The sequence below is a fragment of the Psittacula echo genome (genome assembly GCF_963264785.1).
Source record: "Psittacula echo genome assembly, chromosome: 3".
Lineage (NCBI taxonomy): Eukaryota > Metazoa > Chordata > Aves > Psittaciformes > Psittacidae > Psittacula > Psittacula echo.
In genome coordinates, this window is record NC_137736.1 from 83,337,617 (window position 1) to 83,359,446 (window position 21,830).

Genomic DNA, 21,830 nt, shown 5'->3' on the forward strand with positions numbered 1-21,830 from the left:
AGCCTTTGTGAGGTCTTGCTGGAAGCAACCCAATTTCCAGAAGAGCTGCAGCAGAATACAGGTAACAGCACCACACAGCACCAGCTCAGTGCTATTGCTCGGCTGCGGTAAGCAGACCAGAAAGTGAGACCAAAAATACGTCTGAGCCTGTTTAATGTACAACAAAAGGCGCATCTTTATTTCACATCCCTCCCCAGGTTTCCGCTTGCCGTTTAAAACCCATCCTCACCTACATATTTGTAGGCAGGAGTGACAGCATCTAGGGGACAGCTATCCGCAGGGAGTGGCATGTGGTGTGCCGAACCCCCGCGGCACGCTGAGCACCCATAGGTGCCGCCTGTAAGACCGGGGGCGCTGCGGGGCGACGCAAGACATAGGCCGAGCGGAGCCCAGTGGCGCAGGCGCAACAGCGGGACGTGGAAGAGGGAGGGTGTTGCGAGGCCCCGGTTCGCCAGCTTGGACAGCCTCTGCCGGTGCCTGGCCGCTATGGGCAAGCGGGTAGCGCTGGTTCTCGCCGGCTGTGGCGTCTTCGATGGCAGCGAGATTCACGAGGCCTCGGCGGCACTGGTGCATCTCAGCCGCGGCGGCGCAGAGGTAGGGGGCGGCGGGTCCCGCTCCCCGGGACCCCGCGGGCCTGTGTGGAGCTGTGCGTGGCAGTCTGTCTGGGGTGGGGTATGGCTCCGCCGTCTCTTTGTGCCCATCAGCAACCGAGGGACCCCCGCCTTCGCCCACTGTCTACCCTGTGCCGCGGAGCGGGGCACGCCATGCCGTGGCTCCTGTTTGTGGGATCGAGCCTCCCCGGCTTCACGGTTTTTCTTTTCCGCGCCACAGCACACGGCAATGCCTTTTCAACAGTAATCTCTCTTACTGTCTTGCCCTCTCCCTTTTCTTTATTGAGCCCCTCCGCAAAGCCGTAAATGCCCCTCTGACAGGAGCAGCAGCCCCAGGCAGGCCCGGGTGTGGCGGGTGGCAAGAGGCTTTTCCCTGCTCCTTTGTCTGTGGGGTCCTGGAGATGGGGCCCAGTTAAAATGCTTGATGTGCTTTCCGATTGTTTTTGCAGAGGTCAGGGGCTCACCTTTGCTTGTGTTCACCTGCATGCCTTTTGTTACCTGTTTCTGGGCTTTTTCATTAACAATTACTTTTTCAAGGAATCAGAGGAGCCTGGGCCAAGATCATAGAATCGTAGAATGGTTTGTGTTGGAAGGGATCTTAAACATCATGTAGTTCCAACCCCTCTGCCACGGGCAGGGACACCTTCCACTGAACCAGGCTGCTCAAAGTGATGTGGTGGTGTGCTCTGGTCCTGTCTGTGGCTTCAGACAGTGGAAGGTGGTCACTTTCTCTCTGCTTATAGCTGCACTCAGGTGTTTGATGGTAAGAACAGCACCCTCATATTTAGCACAAAATTATCCTCTCTAAAATTAAGTGGAGTGGTGAGCGCTGAGAAGTCTGCAAAGCAAGACTTCTGTTTTGAAAAACAGATATGTGAAAATAGGCCCTGCAGTACAGGCTGCTGATATAAATTGTGATGATCTGCTTGTCCTTGGGGTTATCTGCAATGGGAAAGCAGGCCATGGCAAAATCAGTAAAGCTTAATGTTGATGTCAGAATGCAGTCCTGTCAAAAAGCTGCAGGAATAGGATGGGGAAGATGGACAGGTTTACCTGTCCTAATATGCCACCTATTGCTTTAGTTATTTAATGCCATAGATCATCCTGTGGAATCCACTTCTCTTGTTTATTTTGACCAATATGTAGGAAGTCTGTTTACATTCACAAAATTGCTTTATCTCTCTATTATAGGTGAAGATATTTGCCCCCAATATTGAGCAAAGGGATGTAGTCAATCACCTGAAAGGAAGTCCAACAGAAGAGAAGAGAAATGTGTTAGTAGAAAGTGCCAGGTTGGCAAGAGGAAACATTCAAGATCTGGCTGAACTGAATGCTAATGAATTTGATGCAGTCATTTTCCCTGGTAGGTGCTTTTAAAAGAAAGTTATTGGTGATTTTTCAATTGCAAATTGAAATTCCTCTGTTAGTTTTCTATCTTTAGATCCATTTAGAGAATATGTTATACTCGTTGATTTGAGAGGTATGTGGGGAGGATGTTCTTTTTTTTTTTTTTTTTAAACTTATTTTCTTTCAAGGATGAGAAAATGTTTTAGCAAGCCCTTACGGGCTGGTAAGTCATCTCAGTTTATTTCTTAATTCATAGTTCAATAATTTAAAGTGCCAGACTGTTCTTTTGGTGTTAAGTTATACATCACACTGTTCCTTCTTTCTAAAGATAGTGAAAACTTGAATACCTGCTTGCGGACAAGAACAAAAGTAGGGCCAGAACTTGACAGCACATAGCAATGCCTTGATTTTAGGACCTCTGAAATTGTTGGCAAAGTAGCAGGTTTCCAAATAGATTATGTTTCCTGTCAGATGTGAGTACATTTTGTTTTAATTATGTATCTGGTCTGCTACTGATCAAGTTACACTAAACATATTTATGGGTAATTTTTTATTTATAGGCCACAGAATTGCCTTTCAGACAGAGGCAATTGTAATCACTTTAGAAATGCAGAAACCAAAGTGTCACGAGGAAATTATGATTTTCTGAAGATCACTTTCCAGAATATTTATAGTACTGTTAAATATTGCCTTCATGATTGTGCTTAAGCATCAATTTTGGAGTTGTGACAGTGTCTTCTGTTGTAAAACCAGCAGAGGGAGCGTGTGTACAAGGCAACGTGTGTATAAGGCGGTGCTGAAGTGTACAGGTGACATCATTGCTGATCAGGGAGTGGAGGCTAGCGAGTGTTTTCCACGTTAATTTCATGCTGTTATAACCCAGACTCAGAAGGGTTGCTATAATAACTGTTACAGGGAAATAAACTCTATATGCAGTTTGAAAATTAAAATCTTACCTCAGAGATTCCTGATAGCACTTGAAAGTGAGCAAAGAGTGAAAAGAAAAATATTAAAAATGCAAAGCTACTTGATGTTGTCCATTGAAATACTTGTGGAAATTTCTTTTTGTTTACTGTAGAAAAGCTGATCCCTTAAGGACTCAAATACAGTGGATGGCTACTCTTATTAATAGCCTTCTCTGATTATTCTGATCTGGCCAGTGAAGGTGCTGTAAAATACAATCTGCTTGTACAATTAAATGAAGATTAAATGCAAGTTTATTGTTATATATATGTAGTTATTATAACTAATTTCTAGAAAGACAAATCCTGCATTATTTTTAATAGGAAATTATGTTACCATTCACAAGTGATGTGTCTCAGAATATCATATGTTATAATTTCCTTTTTATGTAATATTCATTTGGGTTTTATTGTGTTAACCCATTCTTTTAAGTCCAAAAATAATACTAAAGGAGTAAAAAAGCTTAAGTATTCAACTAAAACTTGAGAGTGAATTACTGTAGAGCGTCAAATCACTGTTTGCATTATTCGTGTGACTTATATTCTTCGACTTCTGACTGTCACTGGTCTTTTTTCTTATCCCTCTCTTGCTTATTGAGGGATGCATATCAGATGGTGCAGCTTTTCCAATGATTAGCATCGAAGGTGAGCCTTCCTGTTTGTTGCTCAAGGTTAAGCTTTCTGGCCTGTGTAACATACGTGGTATAAAAAAGTGCAGTTGAACTTTTAACATTGTAAACCCATCATGTTTCAGGTGCTGAAAGCTTTCAGTGTAGTAACTTAGCAGTCCTATGTATGCCAAGATTATGTTGTAAAAAAAAAAAAAAAGAACTTCTGTCTGGTATTGAATTGAATGACTTTTAGCAGTATCATATATTTGAGCTTTTTGTTTGTTTTCCTTTTTTTTTTAGGTGGTTTTGGTGTAGCAAAGAACCTGTGTTCCTGGGCTGTAGATGGCAAGAACTGTACTGTCAATGAGCACGTGAACTCCACACTCCAGGCTTTCCACAGTGCTAAAAAGCCCATTGGTTTGTGCTGCATATCGCCGGTTCTGGCAGCTAAAGTCTTTCCTGGTTGTGAGGTTACAGTTGGTCAAGATAAAGATGTAGATGGAAGGTAAGAAGGAAATGGATAGAGATAATTTACATGGGAATTCAAATTGGGAAATGGCCAGTCTTCTGTGCAGAGGTCTGAGGTCTCTGATGTCAGTAATCCCTGGGTAACTTCTGAGTGACATTTTTCACTTATTTATAATTTTCACTTGCATAATAGTTCTTGTATAATGAGCAGAGCTCTCAGGGGAGACAGACTGAATCTGTGAGGTCAGGTGACTTTGTGCACGACAATGTTGGGACAGTTTGTTCCTAAATTCAGAAATACATTGGTCTGTGATATCACAGAATCATTTCTGTTGGAAAAGACCTTTAAGGTCACTGAGTCCAACCATTAACTCAGAACTGCCAAGTCCACCACTAAAACATGTCCCTAAGCGCCACATCTACGTGTCTTTTACATACCTCCAGTGTTCTGATACCAGCATCCACAGGCACACTACAATTAGTAGTTTGGTGACTCTAAGTAGCCTTACCTCTTGCATAAGCTGTCACTCTGTGAGCCACTGAAGGTAATATAAGTTCCTGCTCTGGCCTTGTTGTGGAGTGTGGGCACTAATGAGTCAGTGGATGTAGCATCTGTCAGTCCTAAAAGTGACAGAACAAAGCTACTTTTATGGAATCATAGCTCTGCAAACATGCAGATGACCAAGGATATCAAGTAATTTTTTCCGCATTATATTCATGGTTACTGAGTGATGGATTTTAGCTCATACTGAGTGAGGTACAGAATGTGCTTACCCAGTGCCTTTGAAGGCCATGATTCATATCGCAAATGTGGGAATGAAGAACAGGCATGTGGCCAGCTGGCATTCAGAAACTTGGTACCCTGTGATAATTGGAGTGGCTGTTTAAATTGCGTCTGTGGGCTTTTGTCTGTTCAGGAATTTTTAGCTTTTCAGTCAGTAGTGGTTTGGTGCCAGTTTAGGGGAGGCAGTTGAGAACAGGACCTGGCAGAAGCGTGTGCTGCTTCAGGAACTGTCAACTCCAGTAAAACTTCTGAATGGAATTTCATCTCAGCAGTGATACTGAGGGTTTGCCTCTGCTCCTTCCTTATCCTTAGGGAAAAAAAAACCCTAACAAAATTCTGCAGAATCCCAGCAAAAGACTTTACATGGAGGTGTTGGAAAAGGTCTAAAGCGTCTGCAAGTTCAGCTGGCATCTCTCAAACTTTTGAGGATCAGTTATGATCACTTGGTATCATCTTGTAAACTTACTGAAAGATTGTTAAAACCAGAATTACGCCTTCTGCCAATCTGTGGCTCTGCATTTTTTACCTTGTTTTCAAAGCTGTCAGATAATCTGTTTTGCCATAAGGGCTGGAAGGACCTAGCAGTAGCAGTCTGATTCCCTTGTCATCAGCAAGAGTCACTTTAATATTATTGTAATTCTCTCGTTCAAGTTATGCTGGTAGAACTTTATGCCTGTATTATCTCTTCAAGTTAATGACAGTCTTTTTATTTACAGATTTCCTGGTGCTGAAACGGCATCGGCTATAGTGGAGCTTGGATGTAAGCACATTTGCAAAAATGTAAATGAATCCCATGTGGACAAAGCCAATAAAATAGTTACTACCTGTGCTTTCATGTGCAAGGCTCCTCTGCATGAAATCTTTGATGGAATTGGAACAATGGTACAAGAAGTCCTGAAACTTGCATGACTGGAATCGTACAGACTTCTACAAGGAAATCAGTTTAACTGAGAATAAGCATTTAGCTTCCTTTGAATATAGTAATAAAATAATGCAACTACTAAACTTCACAGTTCTTGGTTTCTTGTTTGGTTTAGTTTTAAAATCTGTACATCACAGGGTTATTGCTAATTTTATCCTATTTATTTCTTTTTTAAAATAGAAAATGTGTTGAAGGTTGTGTGTGTGTGGGTGTCAGCATTTTTTTTTTCTCATGAATCTGAATGTGTTCAGTTGTGATGAGACAGTCCTTTTCGGAGAGGGACTTTTTGCAAGGACATGTAGTGACAGGACAAAAGGAAATGGCTTTAAACTGAAAGGGAGTAGATTTAGATTAGATGTTACGAAGTTCTTCACTGTGAGAGTGCTGAGACACTGGAAGAGGTTGCCAAGAGAAGTGCCTGCTCTATCCCTTTCAGTGTTCAAGGCCAGGTTGGACAACGCTTTGAGCAACCTGGTCTAGTGGAAGGTGTCCCTGCCTGTGGCAGGGGATTTGGAACTAGATGAGCTTTAAGGTCCCTTCCGACCCAAACCATCCTGTGATTCTATGATAATGTAGGAACCCTCTTTGCCCAGTGGTGTGATTATCAGTAATTCGTATTTGGTGTTACCGAGCTATAATTACTGTTGAAATAGCTCTAAATGAGTCTGTATGCCTTCAGTATAGGTGAGTAAGGCAGGGAAAAAGTATGCAAGTCTTTAAGCATGTATACCTAATGGACTTAACTTTATAAACCAAGAGTCAGAGGTTTAAGTACAACTTAATACATTGTTTGAGGAAAACACACAAGTTTTGCTCTAATATATGAAATTACTTGAGGTTTAGTTGGTAAAATGAGATTACTTTATGATTTTTTTTATACATAGTTTATTGCCCTAAGGAAGGTACACTTTACGTATGCTAGAACACGTGCTTTGATCTCACAAATGTGAACAAAAGTGGCCAGCCCCTCTAATAAGCACAATATGGCAAGGTTTTGTACTCCTAGAGGAACTAGAAATTCCCAGAATTTGTTATCAAGGTAAGCTGAGAGTCACTGTGGACACTTAATTGTCTCAGCATAAGAAGTGGTATGATGCTTGCAGATCTCTTTCACTACTCACAACAAATGTACTGCAGTCCATGCTTTGCAGTGCCCGAAGTAATCTAAACCTTCATCGCCACTAGTGCTAATCCTGTCTTGTTGATCAAGGGCCTGGAGTGGGAACACAGCAGGAGCAAACCTGTACCACAGAGCAGCCAAAAGATGGGACTAGGAAATAATGCCTTTGTGCTGGGGAGCATTGAGTTGTGCCTCTTGCTCAGCAGCTGGTGTGGTCAGGGAGGGCACTAACCTTTACCCGTGATTCCTGACATGTTGCAGAGCACTGAATGCTACTACTTTCTGTGTGTGCCGTGTTTATTTTAGCACAAACATCAAAGTTCAGACATAACTGGTGGCTTTTTCAAGGAGGTTTTAGAGCAAAATCTACAGAAATAAATATATGAAGGCTTTTATTCTCTGTCTTTCTCAGGGATGTTTCTCACGGACACAGCATTTCTATACTCCAGAAATTCCTTTATGGATTTACTTAGCAGAAGCAGAATATACAGACACTTTTGGCAGCAGAGCAAGGACATTTTTTGTATCGTGCACAAGCAGTGCTCTGCCTCTAGAGGTATAAAGATAATGGAAGTGCCACCAATCGTGCCAGCAGAGGATCTTCTATTCAGCCTGAGCTGTGCCCATAATCACTAAGTTACTTAGTCAAAACCCATGGTATTTGACTGAGTGTGGCTCTTGGGTTACAGGAGTCCTGTTCAAAAGTGCTTGAGTCACTAAATGAGAGTTTGTCCTGAATTTTGTGTTTGCTTTGTGAACAGTCTTGCTGTTGGCTCAAGCGTTCAAAGGAAGCGCAGCTTCTCCAGAAGAGCTCTAGCTGACTGTCCTGATAAAAATGTACTTAACACAGAGCAGTCCTCTACTTTCTCCAGATTGTACACGGTCTCTATGATGCCTTCTGTGGCTTCTGCAGGCAGGATGCTGGAGACATTGGACTGAAATTTTTTCTCCAAGTCCTCCTTTTTCAGGGGTTTCCTCCAGTGCCCATAGAACGTATCGCAGCGGTCGCTGATCAGGTTGCCATCCTGAAGCATGACGCTCACTTTGCAGTAAAGACTCTCAAAGCTAGGTGTGTTATCAGGAGGGTGCTCCAGCTGTGTTCTGCAGAGGAGCTCCCGCAAGGCCGGCCGGTGAATGTTCTCACTGGTGAAGGACTGGACTGACATGCTGCCGTCCAGCAAAGCAGAACACGCAACAAACTGGAAGGAGTGTCGAGCTTCATGCTCTGAGGTAGGGCTGGCTCTGTTCACGTATTTGACCTCTGGGACTCTGAGAATGACTTTCTCAATTTTATCAAGGGGGAGCAAGTTGTTGCTCTCCACAAGCTTCCTCCTAACAGAAGATGCTGCATCAGCCACCCAGTGTGTTCCAAGGTGAGCAGGAAAGCGTTTGATGGCGACGTCTTGCTGGTCCAACAGCCACGGATAGGACTGCAAGGTTGGCAGAGTCTGTGGGCTGTAATCTGTATAAAAGGCACCTATCCCTGAGTCCATATCCAAGATCTGCTTGTTTCCTTGAAGGCCTTGTGATGCTAAGCAAGCTGCTTCCAGTCCATGCTTGGCAGCATTGCCAACATGGAGGGGCTTTGTTTGGGTTGCTGCATTAGCCAGTGGGGCACCTGCATAGGAGGCAGCAATAGCCAAGGTGTTTTTACATTGCAGTTGGTCAAGAGCTAGCAGTTTAGCACAAGCTGCTGCACTCCCCATTGTACCAACCACAGTAGGTGGGTGAAACCTGAGAAAACAAATATATCTTCATTACCATATTTCAAAAAGTCATCTGAACTATACAAAAGTTCCAATTTCCTAGCACTGCTGTGGAAGACAGATTGAGCCATAAAGAAACATACACTCAAAATTCATGTGTGGCTCTAGTGGAAAAAGTTGTTGCTTTTCCGCAGGAATAAGTTAAACGGGAATGGTACTACTTCCAATGGGTCTTCCTCAGAAAGCAATTAAAACTTCAGAACTGCTCATAATTCAAGGTACGCCAAGCAGAATAATGGCAAAAGCATCACAGTTTATAGTCTTCTATAAATTATATATATTGGGGGAGGCAAGTTTTGTCATTCTGAACTAGTTTTGTAAAACTGAGAGAAGGAACACACAGAAAATAGCAAGAAGACATCTAGTCCATCCCATGTTTCAAGGCTTTTCCCTAAGCACACCCCATCTTCCTGGGCTCTGCTCTGGACCCAGCTCTGGTGGCTCCCCTCTGCTGAGAGCAAGGCACTGTTTGCAGTTGAGGCATGATCGTACGTATTCATGAGAGCCTGAAATCTCTGCTGCTAATCATTGCTCTTTTGCTGCTGTTTTTAATAGATAGGGAGATCATTACCTCCTTCTTGTAAACTGCTTAATGCTTTCATAAAGAAATCTATTAGCTAAGCCATAAGGAGTCATGTAAGTGTATTTATGTGTAAGATGAACCTTTCTTAACTTTCCAGACAAGCAACATAGAAAATATGAATGACTATGCCATCTGTATTTTAACTGGCATTTAATTAAGTGTATGAACACTGAGAAAACAAACCCATTCCACTCAACTTCCTACTTGAAGCATTTCTATGTACCTTTTTGGGATATTCCTGGCTTCGCTGGAGAAGCGCAGCAGCCGACCTTGCACTTCGATTCCCACATTGAAAGCTAGGAGCAGATCAAGACCTGAGATTTTTTTCTTCTGAGGAAAGGCCTCTGAGAGTGCAATCACAGCAGGAAGCACAGCCCCAGATGGGTGTGTGGCAGGATGCCATGTGTCGTCAAAATCCATTGAGTGCACCTAATGGAAAGAAAAGCCTTGACATGTCATCAGAAATAAACTCTGAGTTGGCAAGATTGGCTCAGTCAAATGAAACTACTGAAATCGGTGTAAAAAAGGACGGAAGAACTAAATTTTCCTTAGAAAGCAAAACTTCAGAAGTCCTTCTTTCAAAGACCTTTACTCCCAGCGTGGCTCCATGAGAAGTGGCAATGCAATACAAATCTTGCCTCAAAGGAATGTAATTCTAATTCAAGTTGTAGCAGTCTAAAACCAATATGACAATGATTCATCTTTCCTACAATAGGCTTTTGCTGCTTTAATTAGACTGGTATAATTAAAGCAGCAGTTCTAGGTCCATCACACAGTATCACAGTATCACAGTATGTTAGAGATTGGAAGGGACCTCAAAAGATCATCTAGTCCAATCCCCCTGCCAGAGCAGGAACACCTAGATAAGGTTACACAGGAATGTGTCCAGGCGGGTTTTGAATGTCTCCAGAGAAGGAGACTCCACAACCTCCCTGGGCAGCCTGTTCCAGTGTTCTGTCACCCTCACTGAGAAGAAGTTTCTTCTCAAGTTTAAGTGGAACCTCTTGTGTTCCAGTTTGTACCCATTACCCCTTGTCTTATCATTGTTTGCCATTGAGAAGAGCCTGGCTCCATCCTTGTGACACTCCCCCTTTATATATTTATGTACACTAATAAGGTCCCCCCGCAGTCTCCTCTTCTCCAAACTATAGAGACCCAGCTCCCTCAGCCTTTCCTCATAAGGGAGATGCTCCACTCCCTTAATCATCTTAGTTGCCCTGCGCTGGACTCTCTCCAGCAGGTCCCTGTCCTTCTTGAACTGAGGGGCCCAGAACTGGACACAATATTCCAGATGCGGTCTCACCAGGGCAGAGTAGAGGGGAAGGAGGACCTCTCTCGACCTACTGACCACCCCCCTTCTAATACACCCCAGGATGCCATTGGCCTTCTTGGCCACAAGGGCACAGTGCTGGCTCATGGTCATCCTGCTGTCCACTAGGACCCCCAGGTCCGTCTCCCCTACACTGCTCTCTAACAGGTCGTTCCCTAACCTATACTGGAACCTGGGGTTGTTCCTGCCCAGATGCAGGACTCTACACTTTCCCTTGTTATATTTCATCAAGTTTCTCCCTGCCCAACTCTCCAGCCTGTCCAGGTCTCGCTGGATGGCAGCACAGCCTTCTGGCGTGTCAGCCACTCCTCCCAGCTTAGTGTCATCAGCAAACTTGCTGACAGTACACTCAATTCCCTCATCTAAATCATTGATAAATATATTAAATAATACTGGTCCCAATACTGACCCTTGAGGCACTCCACTAGATACAGGCCTCCAACTGGACTCCGCCCCATAGACTACAACTCTCTGGCTTCTCTCCTTCAGCCAGTTCGCAGTCCACCTCACTACCTGATCATCCAGGCCACACTTCCTCAATTTAGCTATGAGGATGCTGTGGGAGACTGTGTCAAATGCTTTGCTGAAGTCAAGGTAGACCACATCCACCGCTCTGCCATCATCCATCCAAAATGTTATTTCCTCATAAAAGGCTATGAGGTTGGTCAAGCATGACTTCCCCTTGGTAAAGCCATGTTGACTGCCTCTCATAACCCTCTTATCCTTGACATGCCTTAAGATGACATCAAGGATAAGGTGTTCCATCACTTTTCCAGGGATGGAGGTGAGGCTGACCAGTCTATAGTTACCCGGGTCCTCCTTCTTGCCCTTTTTGAAGACTGGAGTGACATTTGCTTTCCTCCAGTCCTCAGGCACCTCTCCCGTTTCCCAAGACTTGGTAAAGATGATGGATCATATGAATGGTGAATTTTCGCTTCCCCCAAAACAGTATATAAATGTGTTGAAACTACTTCCCCAGTGCTGCAACTGATGCCGCCATTAGGGCTCACACCATTAAAGCTGTAGCGGTCTAGTCCATACTGCTAACTCTTAAGTTATACCATCAGAACAGCTTCTTCAGTGCAACCCTCCACAGGCAACAGGTACAAGCCTGCAAATGTACACGTGTCTTTAGCCTGAATTCTCAGCCCATTGACCTGTCACATGAGGAATCAGACTCCCTGGCGTTGCTAGGACTAGGAGAATGTTGGTCTTAAAACTGGGATAAGCTGTTTAGTCCTTGAAAGTACCCAGAGAGGTGCCTCGTCTCTCCCATGCCCACAGCCCACAGATTTTGGGTATTCCCAGCACAGTAGGAGACTACTCCTTGCAGTGCAGTCAGTGTTGCAATGTACTGCTTGACGGGTCCCCACACCTCCACCCAAGATTTTGAGACTCCCCAAGGACTTGAGAACATCAGGGCAGCACTTCTAATAACATAATAATGTCTCAAAAGCTGAACTTTCACGCCTGTTCACCCATGTCTTACTTCAGAGCAACTGGGAAGGTGGTCAGGCTCCCCAGTGCTCAGGTCATGCTCCATAATACAGGGAATATGCACTTCTGAGGACTGTGTGTCTGAACAGGCGTAAGAAAACATGGTTTCTACCTTGAAAAACTTAGATGCCAGCTGGAAAGATGCCCTGCAGTGCTGGGTAGGGAAAGTTGTGCCCAATACCCGGTAAGCTGTGTTCCTGGCATCTTCGATGAGCACTCAGAATCAACCTGTGACTGAGATGTAAACTGAAATGATCATACACATGCTAAAAGCCAGATTTGGGCTGCTAGATAGATTAGATTAGGCTCCAGATCTCTTTTCCAAGGTAATTTTTTCTACATTGGAAATGAGGTTTCAAACTGAACCTCTGATCTTGTTGTTACGCTAATTCAGATAGGTTTAATATTACCATTTCCTTGGTTGATCACCTTCCCTAGTTTTGCATAATTGCCAAATTTGTCTATCCCACCTCTTGTGCATATTTCAGTTTCAAATGGTTTCAGCCTTAATCTGAGTTTAGACAAATGTATGGGGAAACAGTTACTGCTTTAATGACAGTGCACGTGTCCAAACTATATGATTGGCTTTTGCAAACTGCATAACCAAAGATTAAATTGCCTTGTGATATTTTATGGGTGTATGTGCATGTGCATCTGTCTGTATTTGTGTTTTTCTGCAACACTACTTTGCCAGCTGGCATGAAATTTGGATCCCAGTGAAATCAGCCAGAGCTAAGAGTATCTCTTTATAATGCAGGTGTAGCAAGGTTGTAACAAGCTGTAGAGTTCTGACCTTTGAAAACACCCTCGAGTCCCACATTAAAGGGAAGGGATGCTGTTGAGCTGGGTCAGATACGTATTGTACCTTGATCTCAGCCTCATTGGGAGAAAGTTGAAGCACATTAGGAGAATGGTCTAGAAAAGTTTTGTAGCAGGCTTCAGGCAGAGGAATAAAGTAAACCAACATTTTAGGAGCTTTCTGTTCTCTCTAGAGCAAGAATGGCATCAATTACTGTGATTTAGGAGCAAACAAGAGAGCATCCCTTACAGCCACTCCATTCACGAACACTGCATACAGAGGAGGCAGTCGGAAATCCAAGTGGCCCCAGATGGTACTGCATATATCTGAGCTGTAGATCTGAAAGAAATTGACATAAATTAATTCAAAATCCTGAACCCAAGGATAAATGTGTGCTGTATCTCTGATGTAACCCAGATCAGGCTGTACCCTCTCGGGACCCAACTGTTCCCTTTCATGAGAAAAATATTGTTCTTTAGAAAGTATGAAAAGAAACACACTTTCCTGTTGGTTTATGTCCCTTTCCACCCGAACAGACCTCAGGTGCCAGACCAACACCATGCACCTGGCCACTCAATACCTTCACACAACCTCTGGCCATTGGTATCCCTTCCCACAGCCCATCTGCAGTCATCTCAATACTGTCATCATCTTGTTGGGGAAGATCTCCAGCTAAAGGTTCTGGTTTTCTACTTTTCGTAAGACCCTGAGTAAATGATATACAGCCTCCTGGAGCAAGTAGCCCCAAGCTCCTTTCCTTTTGCTGTGCAGATCTTTGTAGCCAATAAAAAGATTTTACAGAATTAAATAGAACAAAACCCCCATGGTTTGGGAAGGGGCAATCTCTGTGTAAATGCACTCACAGAGCTCTGGAGCACGAGTCCAACTGGGCAAGCCTGATCAGTAAAACAGTAGGTTAAACTCCTCCTCATGTGCTCCTCTGTTGGAAAGGCTTCTCCTCAGGGTCAAGTACTGCTCTAGTTTAGGGAAAGCAGGACTGCGGGAGAAACATGACCAATGTGCTCCAGACAACAATTATATTTTGGGAAGTAACACACTTTTAGCTGCCCGTCCCATTTACAGTCTCTTATTTTTGAAAATTGATGATAAGCGATATTTACTTTGCTGATGTTTTTAAGAAAATCTCACAGGTGAAATAAAGCAACAGATCTTAATTATCTGTGCTTGCAGGGGGTTATCTTAACGTACAGTCTGTTACAGAGACTTTTGCTCATCCAGAGTTAAATATCTCAAGCAATGAAGTTTCCCTGTGTGAAGAACCCTGTGTCTCTGTTTCCATTCCCCAAAGAATTTCACCATGAGGAAGTTTCCCCTTACAGCCCAAATTTTCCCTTACTGTCCTTAAAGCTGAACTTTAGGGCATGCTATGAATGCCAGGCATCTTACCTTACTGTATTGTGTCACTTTGTGGCAGACCTCAGTGTTGGTACCCAGAAGCCCCACTCCAAGAGTATCGAGAATCATTCGCTTGCTTCTCTGAATGACTTGGTCCGTCAAGTGGTTTGCATTCAAACCGTGAATAACATTGGCAAAATTTCCTGTTATTGTCTGGGAGGGAAAAAAAAAAACCAAAGAAAAAGAAGAAGATATTTCTCTTCATTTAAAGAAAACACTTTTTTTTCTTCCTTTTTTTTCCTCTTTCTTTCAGTTTCAGACTACTACTTAGCATACCAGCCATTTCTGTTGCCCTGCCCATGCTTCCATGTATTGCATCAGCAAAACTAAGGTTTGAATTCTTCCTCTTTTTATTCCCAGAAATGCTACAGTGTTATTTATATTTTATTTATACTTTCATCAGTGTCTGTTCTGTATTTCTGCTCTTTCCTCCTTGACTTGAGTCGTTGAGGGTAAGCACTGCAGGTGATGCAACTTTGCAAGATATCTTCATCTCCACCTCTATACACATACAAACATACATAAAACAAATAGAAGCAAAACCCACCTGGCTTTCTATAGCGCCTTGCTATTGCAATCAGTGGGAAAGTAGCATTTCAATCCCGTGCAGGCACTGCCACACAAGGAGGAAAGATTTAGTCTCCCTGAGTAGCAGAATTACTTTCCCAAATCTTGCTGAGCTTGGAGCTCAGTAGGACGGGCATCTCTATCTTGCACCCGCTGCTCCTAGCTCCCAGCTCTCACTGAATTCGTACTCAGCTGGGGTCCCAACTTTCCTCCAAGACAAGATCTCACCTTTTTGAAAGCAGAGGCTCCTTGTTCCTGGCTCCTGCTGATCTGGGAATTATATTTCTAATTTCTTTTTCCTTTGCTTTCCTATTGAACCCATTATGCAAGTTCAGCCTGCTTCTTGGCTGGAGCTGTTAGCTGCCATTAATACATCTATTAGAAATTAATCTAGAACTTCCCTTTTCTGACCATTAGAAACATCCCCATATAGAGGTTTATATTATTTACAACCAGCCTACACACACACTTGCTTTTCTTCATATTGGTATTACTGAATATAGCTGTTGTCCCTTTTGGAAATTGTATCCTTCCCTTCATCGTTTGCCGCCTTCTACTCCCCTGCACATATCCACACAAGGTGGTATTTCCTCTTAGCCTTCATTTTGCTAAAGTAAACAAACCAAACAGTGCTGCTTTCTCCTTTATAACGCACACTCACTCCTAACTATGCTAGTAGCTTTTCAATGCGTTGTTCACATTTGATTTCTATTCTATAGCAATGGTGACAGAATTGTACCCATTATTTCAGGCAAGTTCTCACTCAGCTTTGTACTAGAGCATTAAGACTATCTTGAGGAACACAAGTCATTTAAAGGAGGTGAACCACATATCCTACAGTGTGGTTCCCTAAAAGATAGAGAGTGAGGATACAAAAGCTTAAACAGAAAAGTGCATCTTACAATGCAAAGAGACAAGACAGTACCTTTGCCCACATCACGGAGGGATGGTGCAAGGTTCCAGGGAGATGGAGCAAATGAGCGGCAGCCAGTGAGCAGGCGAAATAATTCTCTCACTATTTATATGGGTAAGTCTGGGGTGGGGAAAGAAATATTGGGCCTTTTTTCTTGCTCATCATGCCCTGCCCATTTCCTCCTCTGCCTGGAAATGTTCCTTTTTCTTCTTTCTTTCAACTTTCCTCTAACTGTAGCATAAACTACTGGGACATGTGCTATAGGACTTTGCCAGTCACATTCACATGTTGTGTAAACGGATATATGTGATATTTTATTGCCAGATAGAAACCAGTATATTGAGTGTCTTACATTTGTTAGTATGCAAAGAAGAGGTCATCAGGTGTGTCAGGCTAACCTTGGGCAACCACAGTAGTCCATGGATAACTCTATTGGTTTAGTGAGCAATCAGCCCAGTACTAGACTACAGGATGGCAGAAGCTGTTTTAACTTAAACAATCTGTTGTTTTGTTTTTTTCTTCCTTCACTATATGTCTCTTCTATAATATGTAGAATTCAGACATGGGAAATGTGTGGCATAAGAACTTCAGAACATAAGCTGTATTAAGGCAGCTCGTGGGGATTGGACTAGATGACATTTGAAGGTCTCTTCCAACCCAGACTATTCTATGATTCTATTATTCCGTGGTTCTTGGTATTTAATAGTGTTTTAACAGCATGAATCACTATGTGAGACCATAATTTCTACTAGCAGGTTTTCTGCATCTCAGTCGAGGACGCTTTCTTTGAAGAACGAGGCAATTCTCCCACCACCAGTTTAGGCACCTGGGGGAATCCCAGGTTACCACAAGATAGTGAATCAGAAATCCCTGCCCATCCCATCAGGAAGGGAGCAGACCCCAGAGGAGCAGGAGTAGGGGCCACTGAGTAATTCTGAAGTGAAAAAGTAATGTATGTTTGAAGTTTGGGAACCTCCTGGATTAGGGAACAAAGCATCAAGTCTTCTCAGGATTGCAGTCTTGCACTTCCATGCTAAAACATTGCCTAAAACTTACTGTAGGAACCTCAGCCCTTTACTCAGCCTAGCCTCAAATAATTTAGTAAAGCTGTATCTAATCCCTGAGTGCTTCCAGGGTAGAGACCTGCAGAGGTGTCGTGGTTTAAGCCCAGGCCGTAAATTAGAACCACGCAGTCCACTTCCCCCCCGACCTTTCTTCCCCCCACTCCTGGAGGAACGGGGAGGAGAATCAAAAGAATGCAACTCCCACGGGTTGAGATAAGAACAGTTTAATAACTAAGGTATAACACAAACCACTACTGCTACCACCAATAATAATAATGATAAAGGAAATAACAAGCAAGAGAATACAACCGCTCACCGACCGGTACCTCACCCCCACCCTGCCGTGATCCAGCCCTTCCGGGAACTCTCCGTTCTACATCCTGGGCATGACGTGCTGTGGTATGGAATACCTCTTTGGCTAGTTTGGGTCAGATGTCCTGTCCCTGCTTCCTCCCGGCTTCTCCTCCTCCCTGGCAGAGCATGAGACTCACAAAGTCCTTGGTCAGTCTAAACATCGGTGTTATCAGCTCCGTTCCCAGGCCAAAAGTCAAAAACACAGTGCTGCAGCAGCTACTAAGAAGGAGAAAAAATGACTGCTACTGCTGAACCCAGGACAATAGGTCTATGGGTGAAGTCAAACATTGATTCAAATGGCTTTTATTAATACTAACAGGTCCTGTTTTAGGCTGCATCCTCTCCCTGGACACATAGTCCTCTTCATCCTCCTTGTGCCAGTGCTGATGCTGAGCAGACCCTTTTCTGAGCTGGTCCAGCCTGTTTCCAGAGCCAGCTCAGGGATTCTCAGCAGCCAGGCAAAACTGAGTTTCTTGCCTCAGAAATGCAAAATTAAATCTAGCAGCACACGTGGAGGGAAACAGAAGTAGGGCTAGCAGTATTCCGTGAAATTCTGAGAGGGCATGTGCAGGTAAAAAGAGATGAGAGGGCATCAGCTGTTTATGAGCAAGCGCGAACCCAGACATTTGCCTATTTTGCCTATGCCTTGAGCCAGCTCTGCTTATGGATGTCATCTTCAGGTGCCTAACTTGATGCTGAAAATTGCACTGGGTAAGCTTAAGAGTGCCTTAAATGATAGAAGCAGTGATGTGACTTTTCTCAGATTTAGCCAAAGAGGTTGAGGCCCAGGAGTCCCAAACCCCAGCCCTACAAACACATACACACTTTTGTATGGGCTAATCTGCATTATGTTGTAAGCTCTATTTAAAAACCTTCACTATGAGCAGCTGTTCAGCATGGCGTGGCTAAACCGCTTCCCACACACTTTTCTTTTTGAGTATACCACATATTTTATATGAGTATTTCTTCACTCATGTGTGCATAACCTGCATCTACATACAATATCCAAGCAGCATTTACTAGTTCCTGGGTGAGATGTGCATTTTGGCCAAATCCTGACCCCATGGGGAGAAAGAATCAGAATGTTCATCAATGCGTCTTCCTTGTCCCCTCATTTCCACACTAAGGAAAACCTCACAAGTGGCCTGGATGTGCTGAAGGATTACCTTTGGTGCTGATAAAATCCAGCCCAGCTAACAGGACAAGTTTGGCAACGGTTAGAAAGGCTAGTAGAAGTTAGAGCTATTAGTCTGAAAAAGGGAAACATCTTCTTAACTTTCACTTTTGTTCTTCCCTCCAGAAAATGGAAGAAAATATCTAAATCACAGAACCACGGAATCAGAGTGGCTGAGGTTGGAAAAGATCATTTGGTCCAAACTGCGTACTCTAGGAGAGCTACCCAGAGCAGGTTGTCCAGCACTGTGTCCTGTTGGGTTTTGGATATCTTCAAAGATGGAGACTCCACAGCCTCTTTGGGAAACTTGTGGCAGTGTTTGACCACCAGAAAATTGCATATTCAAACCCTAAATTCAGTCCTCTTTCAGTCATTTGCTTCCTTTACCTTTGGGGTATCTGTTATAGTCTCATTCTGTTTCTCATTTCTTCCTCAAGTGAGACTGAAGTGAAAGTTTTAATATCTCCTTGATCCCTCTGTGCTTTTGTATGGCACAAAGGAGACACAACTGCCTCACAGCCAGTTAAGGAGAATTTCCCCACATAAGAAGCGACGTGGGACCCTTATCATTTCCCCTGACAACTCCAATGGACGGAACAGTGAATACATCTGAATGCCTGAAAAGCATGAGAAAACTATGCAGTAATGCAATTCCTGATTAATTTACTATTTCAATGACTGCTCTAATACAGCTGGCATTATGCTGGAAAGCCCACAGTCAGAACTGAGCAAAAATGGCCCATAACCCTGTTTATTTCTAGAAGGCACAGCGTAGTGTCAGCCTGTAGGACTGCGTCCTCAGCCTTCATTATTCCTCAAAACAATGTCCATACAAGAGCTTACAGTTTACAATGTCTTACGTCCACCTCAAGCACTTTGAAACACTATTACTGGAAGTAATAAGTGCGTAGCTGCCTTTAATCCCATGTCAAGACTCCAAAGTTAATTCAGATTGGAGCCAGAACTTGTGATGTGCCTTGCAGTGTGATGTGTGGTCACACGCTGCTAGCTGATCTCAGATACATGATCACTTCCTTACGTAACCTTGATTGCAGGATGGATTGTCCCATGTATTGCAATAGGAGCATCAGTACTATTTAAGGACTGGACAGAGATATGAGAAAGTGACTTCTTAAAAAAAAAAAAAAAAAAGAAGTGAAACTGTAAATGCAAATAATTAAGTTACTTGGGAGACCAGTTTCCAAAATGTGGTCTGAAGACCTCAGAGTCAGATGGACACTGTAGACTTAGGAGTGAAAGGAAAGCAATATGATTATCACTGTAGGGGTAAGAGGCATCTATACAAAGTCCTGTACATCCACAGGAGAATTCGTAGGGGTCGAAACAGAAGAAGCCTGACTTCCTCATCGTAACTCTTCACTAGAATGGGAATTAAAGGATCATCTTTAAAGCAAGGGCAGTCCACTGCTGATGGAGAGCTCACAGGGATGGGACACCCACTCCCTTGCGAGCTAAATACACCCAATATTGCACATATGACAAACACCCCCGCGATTAAAAAGGGGAAACTATTCATGGCCATTTTAGTCTAAAAATTAAATAAGCGAAGAAAACCAGCGGAAAGCTGACGGGCCCTGAAGGAGGCTGCGGCGGGGGGCGGTTAGGTGCGGGCAGTCGCGGAGCCGTGCCTCTTCCCGCTCTGGCCCCTGGGCCCCGTCCGCGTGTACTCACCCACCTGTAAGGCACCGGCCACCGCCGCTGCGGGGAGCGGGATCTCGCCGAGAAACACAGACCCCAAACCGCCGCCGCCAGCAGCAGAAGCAGCAGCAGCAACCGGTAATGTCGAGCGGCGCCCATGGCGGCGCGGCCTGCGGGCTCCGGTGCTGCGGCCCGGCGCGGGAGGCGGCGGGGCTGAGACGGCCGGGCGGAAGGGAAAGAGTGAAGCCGCCCCCGAGCCCGCCCACAGTGCCCGGAGAGGCGGTGGTGGCCGGGGAGCCCCCGGGCTGGAGGGCGTGAGGCAGGAAGGGCGAGTTCACGCTGTACGCGGTGTCCCGACCAACCGCGGGGAGCTTTTAAGCTCTTTCTGAAGGAAACCTGCCGTGTGGTGAATCTGCCTTTAAAAACGTCACTTGATGAGCCACGATTTCGGTTTTCTGGAGACAATTATGCATTCTTTTAATTTATCTAAAGCACTTGTTGGCAGCACGGGGTGTTGTTTCAAGCATTGCTTTGGGGCCACTTTAAAACACACATGAAATGCCCATTCTTACAAGCGGAATGCCCCGAGAGGGATGACCTGGATCTGGACCCAGGACGATGAGTTGAGGCCTCACCAAGTGGCAGAAAAGCGTTTGCTGTGATAAACACAGCTGCCCTGAGCCTCTTCTGGCTGCCCAGAAGCCTCGTCTGAAGCTTTTCAGGGCTCCAAGCTAAGTTCATACACCAGTCACCCACTCCAGAACACTTAGGTTGTAACAGCTTACATTATGGGCATTATATAGAGGTTTATTCTCTCATTTTTACAACATAGCAAGAATTATCTATCAGAGGAACTCTGGCTAAGAGAAACAGCAACTACATACAGCTTTGCAAGCCGCATCCCTGCAGCAAAGGGATCTTTCCAGCTCTGTAAAGTTCAAAACCGTCTGTGCTAGCATCAGAGCCCAGGAGGATAAGTTTGGCAGTTAGCATCCACAGTGAAAGAGCTGGAGTATGCTGTTCACTGGGTAAATAATAACTGTGCTGTGAACTTCTGACTACCAGGAGGCAGAGAAATACCCTGTTCATTCATTGCATATAAGCCCCTAAAGAACAATCAGTTCTCTAGTCAGCACTATGTTAGCCTATCTCCAAACAAAATTGGAGGTAGAAAACCCTGCATCCTACATAAACATGCATGATAGGCTGCTGAATACCAGTCTCTGTAGTGCTGGAGGTACTAGAAGTGTTCAAAAACCTGTAAGATAGCACAGCTATTGAAATCTTTAATTTCAGCCACTTTTCTCTATCTCACTTCATTGCTGCCTGATTCTATACTGCTTATGTTTGAAATCCATGTCAGTCAGCACTATACATTAATTTAATGCATGTATACATGATCTGTATTGTCTAGACTGTGCTTTTGCCAAGAAAGGTTGGACCAGATGATCCTTGAGGCCCCTTCCAACCTGGTACTCAATGATTCCATGATTCTACCATGATTCTATAGGATTCTAGTACCTATATTCCAGTATTTCATTTTAATCTCATGTTATTTGTTTCTGCTTTAAAGCTCTGTTATTTTCTTTATAAAATAAAGTGTGCTATTATTCATGTGTTTTCTAGCTTGAGTGTAGTACAAGACGCCAGCTTTTTTCATGTGTTTGAAAAGGTTATGTGTTTGTGTGGAATACAGCTGTCATTCTTTTTTTTTTTTTATTTTTTTTTTATTTTTTTTGAGATTTTGATGTGTAACCTTGGAAGTACTTTATGAAATAAGAGAAGCATAATTTATCCTTTCCACTAAACCAGGATGGAAGGAAGTGAAATGACATAATGAAGGTGCCATAACCGCTCATTAGCCAAACTAGAAATACAGTATG

General features: G+C 43.9%; 2 protein-coding genes across 2 annotated transcripts; one reads left to right on the forward strand and one right to left on the reverse strand.

Moving 5' to 3' along the window:
- Window positions 1–415: 415 nt before the first annotated feature.
- On the forward strand, window positions 416–5,786 carry LOC308219364 (glutamine amidotransferase-like class 1 domain-containing protein 3, mitochondrial). Its single transcript, XM_080614203.1, has 4 exons — window positions 416–594; window positions 1,803–1,974; window positions 3,832–4,036; window positions 5,500–5,786. The coding sequence occupies exons 1-4, from the start codon at window positions 487–489 to the stop codon at window positions 5,690–5,692; spliced, it is 678 nt and encodes a 225-aa protein (XP_080470329.1). The 5' UTR covers window positions 416–486; the 3' UTR covers window positions 5,693–5,786.
- A 1,544-nt stretch (window positions 5,787–7,330) lies between these two features.
- Window positions 7,331–20,077, reverse strand: LOC308219166 (cis-aconitate decarboxylase-like). Its single transcript, XM_080613768.1, has 5 exons — window positions 19,985–20,077; window positions 14,208–14,369; window positions 13,050–13,139; window positions 9,398–9,603; window positions 7,331–8,559 (listed from the first exon to the last, which is right to left on the reverse strand). Exons 2-5 carry the CDS (start codon window positions 14,283–14,285, stop codon window positions 7,608–7,610), a joined length of 1,326 nt encoding a protein of 441 aa, XP_080469894.1. The 5' UTR covers window positions 14,286–14,369; window positions 19,985–20,077; the 3' UTR covers window positions 7,331–7,607.
- Between the last annotated feature and the right edge of the window lie 1,753 nt (window positions 20,078–21,830).